The sequence below is a fragment of the Olea europaea genome, chromosome 1, assembly GCF_002742605.1.
Source record: "Olea europaea var. sylvestris chromosome 1, O_europaea_v1, whole genome shotgun sequence".
In the NCBI taxonomy this organism is placed as follows: Eukaryota; Viridiplantae; Streptophyta; class Magnoliopsida; order Lamiales; family Oleaceae; genus Olea; species Olea europaea.
The window spans coordinates 31,553,356-31,574,418 of record NC_036237.1 but is presented as its reverse complement, the minus strand read 5'-3'; the positions used below and the strand labels follow the sequence as shown (position 1 = coordinate 31,574,418).

The following is a 21,063-nucleotide window of genomic DNA, read 5'->3' as shown; positions in this document are numbered from 1 at the left end:
CTGGCCGAGGTAACAAATCGAATCATATTGCAAGACCTCCGAACAAGAATAAGGGATGCTAGGGGTTGTTGGTCCGACGAGCTGCCTTCTATACTTTGGACTTACAGAACAACTCATAGGACAACCATAGGAGAAACCTCTTTTATGTTAGCCTATGGCGTTGAAGCAATGGTCCCAGTGAAAATTAGACTGCCATGCCATAGGAGGCTCGTGCCAGAAACCTCGGAGCATACAATTGAACATCTTGATCTCTTGGAAGAAGTACGGGAGCAAGCCGCTATAAAAGTGGCCTCTTACCAAGTAAAGACAGCAAAACATTTTAATCGCAAAGTCAAGGCTCGGAGGTTCAGAGCTGGCGATTTGGTCTTGAGGAGGGCCGAAGCAGCAGGCCACCCCCCAGGGAAGCTCGGGCCCGTCTGGGAAGGGCCCTTTGAGGTCATACGGCAGGTTCGCAAAGGAGCATACAGCCTAAGAGACACTTCGGGTAGGCCTCTTCCGAGGCCCTGGAATGCTGACAATCTGAAAATATATTACAAGTAAAATTCCCGACGCCTTTGAGGAGATTTTCTTTTTCTAGTTTAGCGGGCCTGCGTGCCCATGCATGTTTTTCGTTCTCTTTTGTAATGAACTACGTTCGACTTGATCCCGTTTGGGTACGTAAGCAGCTTGGATGCAATATAAATCCAAGTCCAGTCCAAACAATTAATAAATCCAAAACATCGGGTATAACAGCCCCTCCAAGCATTGTCTTTGACAAGCCAATTTAAGCCTTGCCCTCAAGCAAGCCACTTCAAGCCTTGTCTTTGACAAGCCAATTTAAGCCTTGCCCTCAAGCAAGCCCCTTCAAGCCTTGTCTTTGACAAGCCAATAAAAGGCCTTGCCTCAGGCAAGCACTCAAAAAGCCTTGCCCCAGGCAAGCCCCAGGCAAGCACTCAAAAAGCCTTGCCCCTGGCAAGCACTCAAAAAGCCTTGCCCCAGGCAAGCACATTAAAAAGCCTTGCCCCAGGCAAGCACTCAAAAAGCCTTGCCCCTGGCAAGCACATCAAAAAGCCTTGCCCCTGGCAAGCACATTAAAAAGCCTTGCCCCACGCAAGCACATTAAAAAGCCTTGCCTCAAGCAAGCACCAAAGCCTTGCCCCACGCAAGCACAAAAGGCCTTGATCATGTACTCAAGTGTAAACCATTAAGGTATCGCCCAGGGACATACAAAAATCCCACATTATTTTGGACACCCTTGAGAATCTCACATTACAACCCTTTAAAGTTAGTGTGCTCGACGATCACGGTCCTCGAGGAAATCACAACCCAACTTTTAAGGTTTAGTTGTGCTCGAGGATTACAGTCCTCGAGAATGTCACAATTTAAAGTTTAGTGTGCTCGAGGATTTCAGTCCTCGAGAATGTCACAATTTAAAGTTTAGTGTGCTCGAGGATTTCAGTCCTCGAGAACGTCACAATTTAAAGTTTGGTGTGCTCGAGGATTTCAGTCCTCGAGAACGTCACAATTTAAAGTTTGGTGTGCTCGAGGATTTCAGTCCTCGAGAACGTCACAATTTAAAGTTTGGTGTGCTCGAGGATTTCAGTCCTCGAGAACGTCACAATTTAAAGTTTGGTGTGCTCGAGGATTTCAGTCCTCGAGAATGTCACAATTTAAAGTTTAGTTGTGCTCGAGGATTACAGTCCTCGAGAATGTCACTCAATTTTTAAAGTTTGGTAATGGTCGGGGTTACAGTCCTCGAGAATATCACTCAATTTTTAAAGTTTGGTTTTGCTCGGGGTTACAGTCCTCAAGAATGTCACTCAATTTTTAAAATTTGATTGTGCTCGGGACTACGGTCCTCGAGAATGGCCTCATTTTTTAAGACTAATTGTTCTCGAGGTTTACTGTCCTCGAGAATGTCCCATCATCATATTTTTGTGCTCAAGAATGTACGTCTCACCTTTTAATCTCTTAAATACGCTCGAGTTGTGGAATCCTCGAGTAAACACTTCAATATCGCGTGAGCAGTAAGTTTCGAATTTGATTGCTCGATTGTATGAAGTCCAAGGGGTCGAGATAAATAGTTCGAATAAATTAACTAAAGTTTATACATAATCCTCGATCAATTTACATTGTCAAAATTAAAAAATTACAAAGGATCGGGGTGGGGATGTCATCCAATGTGGCCAAGAGGAGGGTCGAGGTTGCTAATGTCGATCTCAACGTCGTCCTCAAGACCTTCCTCATCATCTCCACCCGATCCTCCTCCATCTTCCGAACCCGAGAGCTCCAATGTATCAGCAATGGAAGGCACCGTCTTCAGGTCGTCTGGAGTGACGTCGGGCAACTTCTGCCTGAGGAAGGCCCGGGCTTCTTTCAGAGCATGGAAGTACGCCCCCGACGCATACTCCCCTTTTATCTTGTCGCAGTCCTCGGAGGTTTTAAACTCCTCCCAAGTCCTCTCCCTGACAGCCTCGAGCTCGCGCCCGAAATCCTCTGACTTCTGGATGAGCTCGAGCCTCGCCCCCTCGACCTCATCCTTTGCTGCAACCAAGTCATCCCCGGCCTTTGCAGCCTCCCTCCTCGCGTCATCACGCTCCTTCAATAAAACCTCGACCTGGGCCTCGAGGTCTTGAATCCTGCTGTCCTTAGAGGCCATGGACGTCTCGACCCCAGCTGCCCTCTTGGCCTCCTCGAGCCCTTGCAGAGAGAGTCCTCGAGCTATACTCAACATCTGGAAAAAATGAAGAAAATGTCAAGTGTTAAGCTCGACCAATAAACTGGAGGTTAAAATCAAAGGTTCGAAGATTACCTTCACTGTAAGACCCTCGAGGACCTTCATCCCATCCTCGAGCTTGACCTCCTCTTTGTATTTGTTTACGAGCTCAGGAGCGAGGTGGCAAGTCCCAAAGTCCCCGGTGAGAGACGGCTCATCCTCAAGGTCAACCACTTCAGAAGGAGGCCGAGGAGTGACGACCCGAGGAGTCGGAGATCTGAGATTCGGTTGCAGAGGGGTAGAGACTTCTGGATGTGCTCGAGAAGTTTCGCCAGGCCCCCTCACACCCTCAGGAGCCCCTCGAGGCCTCTTCTTGCTTTTCTTCCTCGAGGGCTGCCCCTGTGGAGGAGCGCCTCCCCTTGTGCTGACAAAGTTCCGGAGAGCCCGAGGATCAAAAGACATACCTGCAAATATTTACAAACATTTTAGAACGAGCACAAGGTCAGGGTATCTTTCAAAAAATAACAATAAAGGAACATCCCTACCCTCGACGCCTCTAATATCTGCCAGGTCTAAAACCTCTTCCCCAATCTCCTTCATCGTCGAGAAAAGGGGGCTGAGCCCGACCAGCATCCTCCTATGCTCTTCCAAAACATCCGGATACACCTGGCCCTCACAGAACTTCTCGGCGTCGGGGATTCCCCAATCAGGCCAGAAAGGAAGATTGGGTTCTTGGGCTACAACATAAAACCACCCCGCCCTCCACCCCTTTAAAGAGCTCGCCATCCTCGGGACTTTAAAGCCCCCAATCGTCGAGAGATAGCCAAAACAAGTGTATCGAGGATGCTTCTTAAGCTCGAACACTAACTTGCTGAGGCTAACGTTGGGCTCGATACCTAAGTATCTACATGCTATAAAAAAGTAAACGAGCATCCTCCAGGCGTTGGGCACTAATTGCCCCGGGCACATGGAGTGCTCGACTAATAAAGCAATAAAGAAGGGGTGAAGGGGCCACCTAAAGCCAGCCTTAAGGGTCTCCCTAAAAATAACGAACTCCCCTCGTCATGCTCGAATAATCCTATCCTCGGGGTCTGGGAATCTAACATCGCAGTTAGGCATTAAACCGTGTTCCCTAGCTGCAGCTATGACTGTGTGCTCTTTAAGCCTGCAGGGCTCGTCGGGATACTCAAAAACCATATTAACTTGGGCCTCGGGAGTAGCCTCTAGGGGAATAGCCGTCGGTATTATCGAGGTCCCTACGTCCTCACTACTACTAGAACTGCTAGAAGATTCTCGACCCTCACTACTCGACATCACTTAACAAACTTAAGACCTAGCTTATGAATAACTTAAAGTCTCGAGCCTTACCTGGAGTTCCCGACGACTTGAGAAGTTCCCAAAGTGTTTTTCTCGAGCACGACCTCGCAGAACTCTGATTTACAGTGGGTAAAAGTGAAAAATGAAGGTGAGAACAATAGTATTTATAGGTGAAAACGATGGGAGGCCAAAGGTCGCTATCTACGACCGTCCACGAAGACACGTGTCACAGATCCAAGCCACTCTCTGCAACGGTCATATCTCAACCTGTATCATCAGCCATCACTTCTCGACGAAGGTTCGAGAAATGACATAACCCATGTGCACCCCATCCTAAGAGCTCGTTCTCTAGGACGAGTGCACGGGGGCCAGTGACTATGCCAATATTGATATACCCCAAGGAGTATATCCCCGAGGACTCAATATATACTCCTACCTCATTTCTCTTCTATGGTCCTCGGGGTCATCCTAAGTCCTCGAGATATCATAGTCCTCGAGATACCTCGAGGACACATTTACATTCTCTCAATAACCTCGAGAATAGTCCTCGAGACATACACCACCAACATGCCTCCTAGACCTAGGTGCCTAACTAACAAACCTAAGCACCCAAGGATTCTACACCAAACCTGACACCACTTGTCAAACAATTCTATCACAAGTAGGACACTCTTTATAATAGAAATTCCCTTGGATTAAAACATCCAACCAACACAATCCTACTAGGAGTACACTACCTACTCCTATAAAAGCAGAACCTTGGGCCATTATTCAGGTACGTTTTACATTGTTCTTCAGCACATAGCCTCACGCATATATTTCCCTTTCTGACTTAAGCATCGGAGGGGCGACGAGAACACACCTCGTTGCCTTTGTCTCAGGTATCGAAAGATCACGCTCGTGCTCATAATCAGTCATCAAGCTCGGGAAATCTACAGGTACGATTTTTGGTAGCATCACCGACCTTAGGCACAATCACACCATCTACTCCTACAATTCCATCATCAGCTAAGTCCGCACTTTCCAAAATCTTGTCATTATCCGTTTCTAACAACTTATTGTCATCCACCTCTTTCGAAATTCCTTTCCCTGCGATAACAAATCAAGGGTACAAATTTAATAATAATATTAATAATAATATGAGGTAACAAAATTATCAGCATATAATTTTTCCCTTTTACATATATGAACCTCAATGTTAATTCATCTCAAATCTAATAGTAGGAAAAAAAATAGGTGATTTAAACGTGAATTCTAAAATTGGTCAACAAGTTTTGGACAAAAATATTCTGTAAATCTAAAATGTGAATATTCTGTGAGCAGTTAAATTAAAATGAACATATATTCTCATTTTTCCCAATTGTTTGTTAATAAACAAGCCACATTACTTAGATTTTGTCTTTATCTTTCCATTTAAAAGCCCACACAAAATGAAATATTTTAAACTAGTATGCAAGAATCACATTTCAGGTTACATACTGAGCACTCTGTATTAGAAGAGAATCAGACAAGATTTGGGGAAAATGAGGAAGGGAAATAACTTTGTCTGACATCTCTTCAAACCAAAAAAGATTTTGGCTTCTTCTTTGCTTCCAAAATGAACCCGTCGTTGGAATGAAGATGACGTTGGAGAGCCGCCGACGTGTACAGTAGGAAGTGGGCACAAGTGAGAGAGTTTTTCCCGCGGCTTCAGGTCTGCAACGAGAATGCTTTTGGGTTATTTTGGCTTGAATTTGAGTGACCCGATTTATTTTTCATACCCGGCCCAAAAGTGTAGAGATTTCGAATTGATTCAGCTACTTTCCACCTCAACGTGTCACCCAACATGTAAAGAAACAGGTACAAATAGCTTTGTTCTGACTAACAAGAATGGACATTAACTAATTTTGACCAAATTGAAATGGGTATGATGATAATTTTGTTATTTATACATAAAATAAAATAATTTTAAAAAAGAGATGGAATAAAACAAAATAAACTAAAAAAATAAACCGTTAGCATGCCACCTCCTCTTGCATAGCCTCCCCGTCGTCGACACCACCATTAGCACAACCTCCCTACCATCACCACAACCACCAACAAAGACCCCACCTAAACCTTAGCACCACCACCATAGAATCGACACACCAAAACCACAAAAAATCACCATCATCTATTCCCCATCTCAGCTCCTATTTACACCCCCATAATTACTTTTCCCTATCTCGCCACCAAGCATCAACACCACAGAAGCTCAAATCTGAAACAGACGCCAATTTCAAAAAAAAAAATGATGGTCTAAGATGAAGAAGAAAATGAGAGATGTAAAAAAGTGCATTGATTGCTTGTCCTTTTTTTTTTTTTTTTTTTTTTGAAATACCATAATCAGATTAGATGCGCTGGATTGTGGAAGTCGACCGATGATTGTCCGCGATGGTGGGTGTGATCGGAGGAGGAGTTACCAACAATTTTTGAGTTCATGAGTTGGGTTTTGGGTGCTTATTTCGACGAAATCTTGTGGAGTTAGGGATCGTGGTTGGGTGGGATGTGTACAGGTAAATGAGTGTTTTTCGACGATATGTGGATTCGACGATTTGAGCGAGGAAATCATTGAAAATGACCCAATAACTCATATGTATTTCCAAAGTAATTTTTGACCAGTTTTTAGAGAAAAAAAATGAAATTTGATTTTAAAGGTCAAAATCCCAAAATGCCCTCAGACGGTCACTTTCCCATTTGCTTACAGTCTGCCAAAACCAAGGAAAAGCTACGGTCGATTTCCAGTCGATAGATGTTTTCAGTTCATCTCCGACAATCTTCTTCTTGTTAAGGTAAGTTTCAAGTTGTTAATTAATTAAATTAATGTTTAGATTTTCATATTGTGTGTGAATATTGAATTTGTGGAGGTTTTTGGAATGTAATATTCGTTATGTAGGTGTAGAAGTATGAATATGGTTTTAAATTGGAGAATAATAGGTGGATTTTGAGATTTGCAAGCTTTTCTCTGCCGAAAATGGAGATTTTTCGGTGAGAAAAGTAGGAAAAAAACGCAGTCGGCATTTTGGGCTGTTAATAGTTGGGTGCAGCTGGTGTCCGACTGTCACAGTTAGCCCATGACTGTTAAGTGGGCCGACTGTTTAGTTAGCCCATTGACTATTAAGCGGAACAATCAGCCCAACAACAATTTTTTCTAATTTGGGCTGATTAACGGTCGGCCCATTATGGGCTGACTGTTTAATCGGCCCATTGACTGTTAAGTAACAGATGGCCTGTTGCCTTTATTTTTTTCTTACATATATTTAAGAATTTCATTTTAAATAATTTTAATTATTAGTTTTTAATAAATAATAATTTATTTACTTGTAAAATTTAAATGTGATATTTAATTTAAATTTTAATTTGAATATTTATTTTTATTTCCTCATTTTTGATAAATAATAATTTTTCATTCTCGAATTTAATTAATTTTTATAATTGTAATATTTAATAATTATTTTAATTTAAAATTTCATATTTAGTTTTATTAATAGATTTTTATAAATAATATTCTTTTCGTTAATCGAATTTCATTAATTCTTGTCATTGTAATTTTGAATAATTATTTAATTTTAAATTTCATTTTTATTTTTATTAATAGTTTTTTTTATAATAATATTCTTTTCGTTAATCGAATTTCATTAATTCTTATCATTGTAATTTTGAATAATTATTTAATTTTTAAATTTCATATTTCTTTTTATGAATTGGGCCGACTGTTAACAGTCAGACTGTTAACAGTTTAATTTTTTTAAAAATATATATATTTAATTTTTAAATTTTTTTAAATATATTTTATAATTAATTTATTAATAATTACTTTATTTATTCATTTATAGAATTTAATAATTGAATACTATCTGAAAGTAACAATTTATTTTCTAAGTTATTTATTTAATTTTAAATTTATTTTTTTTGTAAATATATTTTTCAAATGTAATATATAAGATTAATTTTATTTATAATTTTCATTTGATTAAATAATAAATATGTTATTTATTTATTTAATTTTTATATTCTTTAAATGTCCTTAGCAAGTGACCTTCCTACTGTTCATTTCTTGGTGGGGTTCTAGAGGCCAGAACATCCCTTTAAAAAAATTTAAATAATATTTATATTCTTTAATTTTTTTTGAAAATATATTTAATTTTTAACTTTTTGTATTATTTAAATATTAATAATTTTCTTTTGCTGAAAATCTCATTAATTTGTATTTTAATTTAATTAATTATTTTTTTACATTTGTATTGAATTTATTTTGTTATTAGCGTCAAGAATTTGGTTCCCATTGATTTTTTTAGATTATGCGTTATTTTATTATCTCTTGTTCAATGTTCTAACATTTAAATTTTTGCAGGATGGAGTATCATTTAGATGGGGAGTTAAGACGGATGGCGGGAAAAGCTACTTGGAACAGTAGCTTTGAGAGTTTTCCTGCTGTGTTAAAGCGGCTCGATGATCATCACGAAGATATGCTACGACAGTCCTTCTTGTGGCCACTGTACCAGATGCGAGAGGTGCAGTTTTCAGGACAGATCATCGATGCACTTCTATGTCGACTTCTGAGGCCAGTTGACGGCGATTCCCTCCATTTTGACCTCGGAGGCAAGCTCATCAGTTTCTCGATATATGAGTTTAGCTTAATCACTGGACTGAGGATTACGGGCGACGATGCAGCCATTGAGAGAAGCAATAGGCTGTATGAGACGTACTTCCAGGGACATGGGTCGGTGCATCTACCCGAGTTGATGGTCGCGATCAGGGGGTGTGACCAGATACTAGATAGATTGAAACTTGGGCTGGTCTACATCCTCAAGAGTGTGATGAGGTGTCATCACAAGAAGATTGTCATCGACATTTTTCATTTGCAAGTTGTTGACGACATCGATGCATTCAAAAACTATCCATTGGGGTCGGAGATACTACGAAGACACCGTACATATCTTCACCAGATCACACTCGAGGCCCAGAGGATCAATGCGTAAATACGATACATATGGATTGCCCTTAGCGATGCAGATAAATGTTTAATATAAATAAAGTTAAAGTTTTAGTATATTACATTTATGCATAATAAGTGCATGTGTTGCAAATTTGGGTGTATGAGATAGTCCATGTATTGGGGGGCCGCTTTGCGAAGCGAAGGGAGATACGATGCCCTCGGATACATCATTGGAGATCATCGCAAGCAGACGGATGTCCCACTGGGAAATAGTCATCGGCCCTCCTCGACGATCCTCAGGTAAATATTATGCTTTTGTGATTTATATTGTATGTAGTTTAAAATCTGTTTACATGATTGTTAACTAGTTGAAATGTTAATATATCAGCTTGAAGTCATACCTGAGTTGACGCCGTCGATAAAAGAGGAGGCTCGGGGTCTTGTGCGGGATTTAGGCGTTCCGCACACCCAAGATGAGGAGATGTCTGATCCGAGCCTGGAACGAGATTAGGTATGTGAATTAAATATAATTTATTGAATATCATCGACATGTAAATTTATTGAATAATTTTTAATGTTATTTATGCAGGAGGTCGGTCCAGCTGATCGACGATCACCTCCATCGAAGGTATCGTCACCACCATTAGCGTCATCTCCGTCGAGAGTATCGTCGCCGCCATTGGCATCACCTCCGTCGAGGGCATCGCCACCGTCGAGGGTATCTCATTCTCCCTCTTCCAGACACCTCCCTTGTGTATCTCCAGCACACAGTGATAATTTGTATGCCCGTCTGACTGAATTTATAGTGGAGGAGGTCGGCGCGCTACAACGATAGTTGATGGAGAGGGTCGATGATCTAGGATGAGAGTTAACAGGGAGGGTCGTAGATTTGACAGGAAAGGTCGACCATCTGACGGGGAGGGTCGACGATATGGGACGAGAGTTGACATGGAAGGTTGACGATCTATCCCATGATGTTGGAATGCTACGGTCTTGTGTTGTCGACCTTCAAGATACGATAGACGGTAGGCGATGGGAGGACAGAGGGGATGGCGAAGATGATGATCGAGAGGGTGGCAGAAATGGTGATGGAGAGGGGGGTCGCCCACATTTTTGGCATGATGAGACATTAGAATCATTGCGGTTGTCTATGGAGGGGAGGAGGTGGCCCCGATGGGGATGGGAGAGGGGACGACGGAGAGGGTGGCCCAGATGGGAGGGACGGAAAGGTGGCGACGGAGGAGGTGGCCCCAGAGGTCGAGAGGACGCCCGTCGTGATTGAGGGTAAGAGACATGCTGTTGATGAGACGGAGCAGGTGGTTGGTAAGAGGTTGAGAGTGTCGTCACAGTATGTTATTTCCCCCTTCACGATTGAGGCCAAGAGGAGGATGTTCATCGATGGGACGCACCCGAACTTATTTAGAGATGGACAACGCCAAGTGAAAAGCGTTCGAGACGGAGTGGAGGAAAATTATCTCCAGGTAAGTATTGTATGATTTTAATAAAGCACTGTACACTAACTCGTCTATGTTTATTTTAACATTTCCCTATTTTTTCAGAGTTAGCCACATGATAGGTCAAATGACGGTCTTGGACGCTCACAAGTGGTTCCACGATATCACCACTTCGGAAGCTTGGCTCGCCAACGATGTAAGTGAACTATTCATTTTGTGTTTTTTATGTATACGTCACTTTGTGTTTATTAAATGAATAATTCATACTTTTTTTGTGTTTCCTGATGCAGCACATCGACCTGGCCATGGACTTATGGGTATCAGTCGCTCCAACTTACGGGTAACAAGTACACGGTGCAAGAATATATGCTCGAGTGGGTCATAGGAATGTCACCGAGCGTCCGAGGGAAAATCATGGGAGGGTTGTACACATATGTACATTCCAGTTGGAGCAAAACCTGGAGTCCGTAGCTGTAATTGTTCCTATGATGGCCAGACGAGCGAGGATGACTGTACAGGATAGATTGCGAATTGTTCGGAACATGACGGCAGCACGATAGTCCATAAGATAAGTGTTTGAACTTTGTTGTTTTCATCTTTCAGATTTAGTTTTTAGCTACACATTATTGAACTGATTCATTCTTGTTCAATTGTAGCGGCGACTGCGGCATATTTGCCATTAAGTACGTTAAATTTTTAAGTATATGATATAAGGTTGATGGAATCAACCAATCGTGGATCCAGAACTGGAGAAAGAAGCTTGCTTGTGATTTGTTCGAATTTAATAGTGACCCATAATTTGTATTAAATATATGTAACATTCAAATTGTAAATTTAATTATTTTTTGTGATTATGAAATAATTGTAAATTTGTATTCAATAAATATAATTTTCACATTGAAAATTTAATTATTTTTTTGTGAGTTGATTTTTTGTTATTTTACACATATGCCGAGTATGGAACTATTTTTTTCATATGAATCATTATAAATATCATTTATCAAGAATAAATATTGAACATTGAATATTTATGAAGAACAAATATTAAACAGTGTAAAGTAAACGGAAATATTATTCATTTAACGTACCTGTCTAATTGTTATTTAGGAAAATTTGACTGGTACAAAATTGCCGAGTATGCCCTATGGCTCTGCACCTGCCACACCTACGCGATCGAGGAAACTCTCCGGTAGATGGTATTCTAGATGTACTTAGACATCCAGGACCACGTGGTTCAACTGATAGTGGCAACAAATTATGAAACGGGAGAATGTGCTTGGAAATTTCCCACTCGACTTCATTCAGCAGAGGAAATATAGTCTCAGCATATGCTGTTCTCCAAGACTCAGTTGTGTAATACAAAGAGCATAACGTTCTCGCTGCAAAGCCTCGATACATGGCCACTGCAACTGTATGCTCACATGAAAAACTCTCTAACTGAAATCTCGTACAAGTGCATGTGTTATCAGTCAAGTCCATCATATATGCCGTATTACGTGCACATTGCACGGAGAAGCGAAACTCATCTAGTGCTTCCACATTTAACTTTCTCGCAACCTCTGCCGCCTTAAAGAGTTTCTCCTCTTGAGCTAGGGCCAACACGCTAGTGCAACTCTGTGATGTCGCAACGTCGGTCATGAAACCATTGTTGCAGCTTGTTACGAATGTTCTCAATCATTGCGAAAATTGGTAACTCTCGATCCTTCTTACACAATGCATTGAGAGACTCCGACGTCATCATGTTGTATCGACGTCCTGGAAAGTATAACCGCGCTCAATGTTCGATCCCCATGTTCGTCAGATACTCCAACGCTAGTAAGGATTTACTTTCTATCTCAAACATGAACTTATTATACTCTTCAGCACTGTAAGCTTCGGCTACTCTCCTGAACAATGAAATGATGCCTTTGTCCCGGTACCTAGTCTTTAAATTACCTTATATATGGTACATGCAATAGCCGTGATGTGCCTCGGGAAAAACTTCAACGATAACGTTTATTATAGACTATCCCCAATCGGTTACAAAGGCAAGGTCTTCGACTTTCTCGATCACTTCCCTCAATTTAGAAAAGAACCAACGCATGGACAGATCATTCTCGTTGTCGACTATGCGAATGTAATAGGGTAAATTTGGATGTTGTCGTCTTGACATGTAGCAATAATTAATTTGCCTTGATATTTAGCTTTCAAAGTTGTACCATCAACTAGAATTACAGGTCGCATTGCATTTCGAAAACCCCGAATACATTGTCCGAGAGCCATGAAAAAATACTTAAAACAATTATCGTCCCCGTCTCAATAAAAAATGCCATGCCAGAATTAGTTGTCCCCATGTTATGGCAATACCTGGCCAATTTAGCATAGCTCTCCTCAGCCGATCCCATTAAATCCTCCAACGCACATTCTTTGGCCTTCTAGGCTTTCTGGTAGCTCATGACCACTCCATACTTTCGACGGACGTCCTTAATGATGTCCGAAGGTCTGTAGATCGTCTGTGGGTTATGATACTTGTGCATTATCTGTCGACCAATAAACCATGCTCGAACTTGCCTGTGATCATTTCGACAAATTTCCACTTCGCAAATATGTTCCCATGCATATTTGTGAACTACAAAGTACTCATTCGTGTCCATCTTAGTCGTTCTCAAGCTCCAATTGCAATTGTCATCAACACAGGCAACAGTCAACGATTACTTGATTGATTTCTTTACCTTGAACCCAAAGTTATATTTTAATGTCATCCGGTGCACAGCTTGAGGAAATACCTGCTAACAGCCTAAATAAAATAGCAAATTGTGAGATTAGACCAAAAAATATAATCATTTGAAGAATAGCCTTTGAACAATAATCTTTCCAAAAAATACCCTTCATAGAGAATTTGCAACCAAAGCCATTACAATGTATAAAAACCTTTGATTACGTCCCCAAAGAAATATAGATCATGAATCTTTAATAAATTTAAACCCAAAAATTATACAAAATTTTATTGATCTAAGAAATGCAACAGATAATGAATTAAATTATTTAAAAGAAGATCTGAAAAGTTTCTTTACAAAATATTTAGATCCAAAATTAAAATATAAAAATGTTTATATAGATAATAGAGCAATTAAAATAGAAAATAATATATATAAACAAATTCTTAAACTGGAAAGAATAATTAATAAATTAAATATAATTATTAAAGAAAATTTTTTAATAAAAGATAGTGAATTTTATAAATTATATTGTGATATTATAAATACTTATGAAGGATTTAATTGGATTCAAAATCTTAACCCCTCCGCTGCACGCTCCGACAATATGGTATCAGAGCCATGTTACGAACCTAAAATTATGATGAATATAGTAGATGAAGAAAATATAATTGAAGAATTTTTGAAAAAAGTTGAAAAATATAAAAAATCAAGTTATCCCTAGTTACCTAAAAATACAACAAATGAAAGTTTTGAGGATATACATAATAGACTAGAAAATTTAGAACATAATCTACAAGTAGGGAATGCTCTTTTAGATAAAAGCCTTAAAGGAAAAGATAGGATTATAATTAATCCACCCCAAGATTTTAGGATAACACAAAAAGAAAATAATAAAGGGAAAAAATATGAAGAAAATCAATATATGATTATAGATGTAGAAGAACTAGTACAAAAATTTTTAGAATCTACTGGTGAAGAGTATGATGAATATAAAAAACAGTTAGAAGAATTAACTGAAAAAATGGAAAATACTAAGATGAATACTAATCCATCGACAAGTCAAGATATAAAAATAGAATTTAGTATTGGTGAAGAATATGATTATCCTTATTATATTACAATACCTCTTAAGGAAGGTATTAATTAATATAGAAAGACACAGAAAAGATACACTGAAAATATAAGAAAACAATCCATAAAATAAACAAATCCAATGAAATCTTATAACGAACCAATCCACACAACGGGAATATGGTTAGATCTAGACTGTGTAAATAAAGATAAAGCTATTGAAACACTGATAAAAAGTACAGACTTAACAATACAATTTAATAAATGGGAAACATATACAACTTTTGGATTTATAGAACATACATTCAGAGGAATTGTTTTTGAATGGTGGAGAAAGTTACCAGAAACTATTAAAGGAAGAATAAAGTATGGAGAAGGTAGAACTGAAGTATTAAATAATAGGAATAGTTTAAATGATCAAAAATATATAAGAAATATTAAAAAGGTTTGAAAAAGCCTTCAGAACAGAGTTCTTGGGAGATAGATATGCTTCTAATGAAGAAGAAAGAAAACAAGATGAATATAATGAAGGAATGATAGCAATGAAAAATTTAAGGATATGTGATATGTGTGAATTAGAAAGATATACATGTAAATTTGAAGAATTATACTATATATTAAACCAAGGAGATTATCAAGAAAATAAACATATACTAAGGTCTTATTTTACTAAGTTACCATTCCTATGGGGAACTAAGTTATTAAAAGAATATGAGAAATTATTACCTTTAGGAGAAGAGGAAAGAGTAAAAATAGATAGTCTTAGAAATAGGATTGAATTTACAAAAAGAATGATAGGCATGTAGTGCAGAAAAGCTCTTGAGAGTAAAAAAGCATACAAAATAAGAAAGAATTCTTTGTGTTGTTACAAAGATATAGGTCAAATTGAACAATTTAGATGCCATAAGAAGAAATATAAAAGAAAATTCAAAAACTACAAAAAATTTAAGAATAGAAATTTTAAACCACACAAGAAATACTTCAAGAAAAGAAATTGGAATAAAAAATCCAAACCAATAAATATTAAAAAATGTAGATGTTTCATCTGTAATGAAGAATGACATATTGCCCTCACAATGTCCTAAAAAGAAGGATAGACAGAATATAAAAACTTTTAGAATTTATAAAAAATTCTAAGACGATAGTGAAATAGAACCAATTGAATACTTTGAAAATTTAAGTAGTGAATGTAGTAGCATTTATGAATTAGATACATCCTCATCAGAGGAAGATTCTGAGGAGATAGTATATATGAATCAAGAGATACAACAAGCAAATCTAGTAATAGAAGTAGAAACAACTGAAGAAATTGAAGACTCGATAGAAGGTATAAATTAAGAAATTACCTTTGATATTAAAAAATACAAAGGAATAACCAAGAAAATATTAGATTTACAAGAAAAAGATGTATTCCAACAAGGATTCTTAGGAATATTATCACGAGTAAATAAAACAATTGTAAGTATAAATTATAAAGAAATATCTATCAATATAGAAGATACTATAGGAAAAGTAAGAATTCCTATAATTACAAAAGAATGGGTAAAATAAAAGTTATCCAAAATTTCAGAAAACATAAAAAACAAATTGAAATGTGTTGAAATAGGAGGAGTCCAGATAATGGTAAAAGGATTCTTTAGGGAAAGTATGAACATACCAATAGAAATATACTGTATGGACAACAGAATCTTACAAGATCCTATAGGTACTCTATTAGGAACAGTTGTAAGAAACTTAGTCTATCAAAAGATAATATTTACAATAAAACCAAATTATGTAATATCGCTAATTGATGAAAATATTGACCAAAGTTTCAATCTATATTATAGAATTGAAAATTTAAAAATGTTACAAAAAAGTAAGGCTATTAGTATAAGCATAAAATCAATTTTTGCTTTTAGTACTAGGCATCATAACAATTTAAGAAAAATAACTGATATTATTATCATACATAAAGATTTTGAGGAATTAGCACAATATATACCTCCTAGGAAATACTAGGAACATGAAGTCACTATACTAGAATAAATAATGCTTGATTTTCACAAACAAGCTAGAGAAATTAATTCTGAAGGAAAACTGATAAGAAGAAATAGTGTCAGACTAGAAAGAGATAATCTTATTGCAAGATTCCCCTCTAGACAAGACTTTAAGATAAACAAACTCAAGAAATTAAATATTGCTGAATCGTTAAGTTCGCAATATTATATCAAAACAAGATATGTAAATCAAGAAGAATATAAGAAGAATCTTCTTGTCTTCATTGATACTGGAGCAGATAAAAGTCATGTAAATGCTAAATTAGTTAGTCATTTAATAGATTTTAAATTACCAGAACCATATATATTTAAGGATTATTCGGAAAATAATCTTGAAATAGGAAAATATGTAAAGTTCCCTCTTATACTTATGAGAGAGGATCACAAAGAATATACTAAAGATATAATTCTATATAAAGATGAATTATATGGAGTTGATCGTTCACCTATACTACTAGGAATGAACTTTATTGAGAAACATAGTCCCTATAAAATTTGCTAACGATATTTAAAAATAACAGTTGATGATAATCCAATCATCATATCAAGAATAGATGAAAATATGAAATCATTGTTATCATGGAAAGAGTAATTAGTACTAATTCCATGAGTCCATATATTGAAATTATACTCAATATAAAAAGTTATTGCAGAATTAAATTTCATGCTTACTTAGATACAGGAAGTACAATAAGCTTATGCTTACCAAATGTACTACCATCTGAATACTGGAAATATAATTCAAAGAAGATAGTCACCGCTACAACGACAAGTGGAAATAAGGTAGTATACAACAAATATGCTACGCAAGTACCTTTTCTAATTTCCTTTAGAGATGTATTTGTTGATACAATATATATGTCAAACACAATTGGATGTGATATTTTATTAGGACAAAATTTCCTATTAAAATATGCATCATTTACACAATATATTGATAAATATATGTTCACAACACCTTGTGCACACAAAATATTTACACCAAAAATAAACAAGGCTGTTACAATAACATATAGAGACATAAACCATCAGAGTTTCTCAACGCAGCGTGGTGGATATTGGAGTACAAAAAAATTTAAACCAGTTACAGTCCTAAAAATGACAACATAAAATAGGTTAGAAAAATTGAAAAAAGAAATTCTGAAACATATTCTGAAAACCCCTTAGAAAAATGGAATACAGACAAAGTAAAAGTAAAAATAGAATTGACCAATCCAAACACTATTGTTAGAGTCAAACCCATGAAATATAGAGTAGATGACCAAAAGGAATTTAAAGACCAGATAAAAGAATTGCTAGAAACCAAATTAATTAGGCCTAGTAAAAGTCCACATAGCAGCCCAGCCTTTATAGTTAGAAAACATAGCGAGATAAAAAGAGGAAAAGTCAGGATGGTGATAAATTATAAAAAGTTAAATGAAGTTACCAAATTTGATGGATATTACTTGCCAAATAAGGACACCCTTATTAAGCAAGTACAAAATAAAAAGATATTCTCAAAATTTGATTGTAAGTCAGGTTTTTGGCAAATCATGCTTACAGAAGAAAGTAAACCATTAACTGCATTTAGTACGCCCAATCCTTTAGGACAATACGAATGGAATGTAATGTCATTTGGGTTGAAAAATGCAACACGGATATTCCAAAGAAGAATGGATGAGGTAATTAAACCAATTACTCATTTTTGTATTGCATATATAGATGATTTACTTATTCATTCAAATAATATTAATGAACATATTGAACATCTTGAAAATTTTCGTTATATTATGAAAAAACATGGTATTACACTTTCTCAAAAAAAAGCTGAAATAGCTAAAACAAAAATATAATTTTTAGGATTATTTATAAAAGAAGGAGAATTGCAATTGCAATCTCATATTAGAGAAAAACTTCAAGAGTTTCTTGAAGAAATCAAAGATAAAAAAAAAACAATTACAAAGCTTTCTTGGTATATTGAATTATGCTGAAGGATTCAATGAAAATTTTGCCAAAATAAAAAATTATTTTCTTCCAAAGTTAAAAAAAAATATAATGTGGTCTTGGGAAAAACAAGATTGTGAAAATATAAGAAAGATAAAAGAAGAATTAAAGGCATTACCCAAACTTATAATTCCACAGGAAGAAGATTTTTTTTATTCTTGAAACTTATGCTTCAGATGACTTCTGGGGAGCAGTATTAAAGGTTAAAAAGAATCATAAAAAATATAAATGTGAAAGAATTGTTCTTGTCCCGAGATACTCGCAGGTTATACATCAGAAACATTCAAAGAAGTTGAAACTAAATGTGAGACGAACAGGAAAGAACTCATTGCTGTAAAAAAATGAGTTCAAAAATATGAAGATTATTTATTACCAAAAAAGTTATTGATTAGAACTGATAATACTCAAATTAAAGCTTTTTTGAAAAATAATGTTGATACATCTATTACCAATAGATATATTATCAGGATACAAATTTGGTTTTCATACTTCAAATTTGATATTGAATATATTAAAGGTAAAACTAATTATCTCAGCAGGGATGGAGCTAGAGCAACTAAGGATGAAAGTTCAAATATTTGAGATAAAAGTTTCCTATTTGGAAACATAAATTCAAAATATCCAAGATAGCCTTCAAGGCAAAATATAGCCCTTGAGGCAGATGTAACTTGTACCAAGTCTAGTATCCCTTCACAAGGACCAGTTAATACTAGTGCTCTCCCCGAGGATAAAAGAAAAGAGAAGAAGATAATAGAAACCCCTTCACAGGGAATACTTCAGCCTATTACTGGTAAAGAAGATATTCAAAATATCAAAAGCGAAAGTAGCTCTTCACAGAGCTAAACTAAATCTAAACTTTCTATTGAAAGAATAGACCCAAAAGATATTGTCAAAATATGTCATGAGGCAAAATTTCCCAGAAAAGATAACCATGAAGAAGTCATATTCTTTATTGTTATTTTTAATATTCCATCAGATTGGTGTCTGGAGATTGGAAAGTGGATGAAGACTCTCTACTATTCAAAATATAACAAGATAAACTTCTATCCAGGAGCACTAGCCACCTGGGTACGAAATTGTTTTGAGATAGGAAATATACTCTGTATATATCCCAGCAAAGATCTCAAAGAAATAGCTCAACTTCTAGCCAACATAAGGAAGGCTGTTAAAAGATATACTGAAGTTGTCAAGACAACAAACATATACATCAGATTCCATTCGGCAACTGTAGAATGGGATCTCATTCTTGAATATATGCATCCATCGTTCCATGTTATCAAAATGAGACTTACAAACTAACATTTTTTACCAACCAGTCAAAAGGTTGTTAAAAATGGATATCAAGATATTATAAATATGATGCCTTACAGAAGAGCAAAAGGGTACAAAGAGATATTTAAGCATGTAACTCAGATAATTACTGAGAAAGAAAAAATATGGATTTATCCATCTGAAGACCATATAATCTACTCTAATGCAAGGATGGCAACAAAGGAAGAAGATATATGTTATCTTAACCATTTATTATCCTCAATTATCTCAAACCAAGTAAATGGTTCAGAAGATATGGCGAAAGAACTATGCAAACTACTTTGGAACTACAGTGACCACCATTGCGAATACTGCGTAGTAGAAGATATGAGTCAAGCATCTCTCAACAGTGAAGAATTCCCTGCAGACTTCTTTGATTCGAAGATGGAAAAGTGATAGTGACAAAAGTAGCCCTTTATCACTACTTTGATAAAGAAATTTATTAAAGAAAAACTGTGGCTACTAAAAGATAGAAGATAGTGCACGAAAGTCTCCATAATTGTGACCACTCACCCACTGGTTGTCAAAGTGGAAGACAAATTCAAAGATAAGGCAAATAATTTCAAAAGGAGAGGTCCACCTAGCAAGAAGATAATGGAAAAATCGGTGGAGATAAGACTACTGAGCTACCCACCAAAAAAAATGAGGATACAGCTGTCAAGATAAGATTCTCAAAACCTTCTATAAAAGGGGGCAAGAGGAGAAGGGAAGACATCTCGAAACAACTTATCCCTAAAACACTCTGAAGAAACACATCTCAAATATTTTTGTAATCTGTATACACCACTTGTATTCAAAAATATTAGATAGTCAGAAGATAGCAAAGCTTGTAATAAAATAATCACTTATGGAGTTCTAAACTTTATAAGGTGAGTACCAAAGGTATGTAAATATAGATTGTAAGCATGTGCTATTTCAGTTTATGAATATTAAAGTGAAGTTTGTTATGTTTAACAAAACTTTCATAAAAGGATTTCGTTAAGTTTCTCATGATTCCTCGGCAGTACAGATAGAGATTTTAAAATATTTTCAAAACATTGATTTTGAATGGATGTTAGTCATGCCAAACTACCCTTCTTTGATGAATGGTTAAGAGGAAAAAGGCAATTTTCTAACAAATCGTAACACCTTGTGTGTGAGTTATCTTTTAAAATTTCGTTCCAAGTAAGGACTTGATTCTGAAAAGAGTCTGAATAGAGGTGAAAACAGAGACTCTGGATACTGTAAAATAGCGTCTGTGGAAACACGGCTAGTTCTCTAGAGTAAGAAATGCAACCTTAATTGAAAAGCCTTTTGCGGAAGCAGTTTTGGACCCAAGTGATTCCAAAAAATATTTTAAACTTTTACTTGATTCAGAATATTGATTAAGTACATGCAAAGCATCTATAAGAGCATACTGGAGGGAAAGTCTGTTTACTTCTATTCGATTACTGTAAGTTATTTACTCGTTTTTACATGTTTATGCTTTGATTAATTTTGATGAACACTTCACAAGTATCCACATCCAATACTAATGATGATAATATATTATATTTAG

At 36.4% G+C, this 21,063-nt stretch overlaps 1 protein-coding gene across 1 annotated transcript; it reads right to left on the bottom strand.

Moving 5' to 3' along the window:
• Positions 1-1,042: 1,042 nt before the first annotated feature.
• Positions 1,043-5,767, bottom strand: LOC111401252. The gene is made up of 4 exons (XM_023028906.1): positions 5,554-5,767; positions 3,241-5,101; positions 2,792-3,159; positions 1,043-2,713 (listed from the first exon to the last, which is right to left on the bottom strand). The coding sequence occupies exons 2-4, from the start codon at positions 3,662-3,664 to the stop codon at positions 2,153-2,155; spliced, it is 1,353 nt and encodes a 450-aa protein (XP_022884674.1). The 5' UTR covers positions 3,665-5,101; positions 5,554-5,767; the 3' UTR covers positions 1,043-2,152.
• Between the last annotated feature and the right edge of the window lie 15,296 nt (positions 5,768-21,063).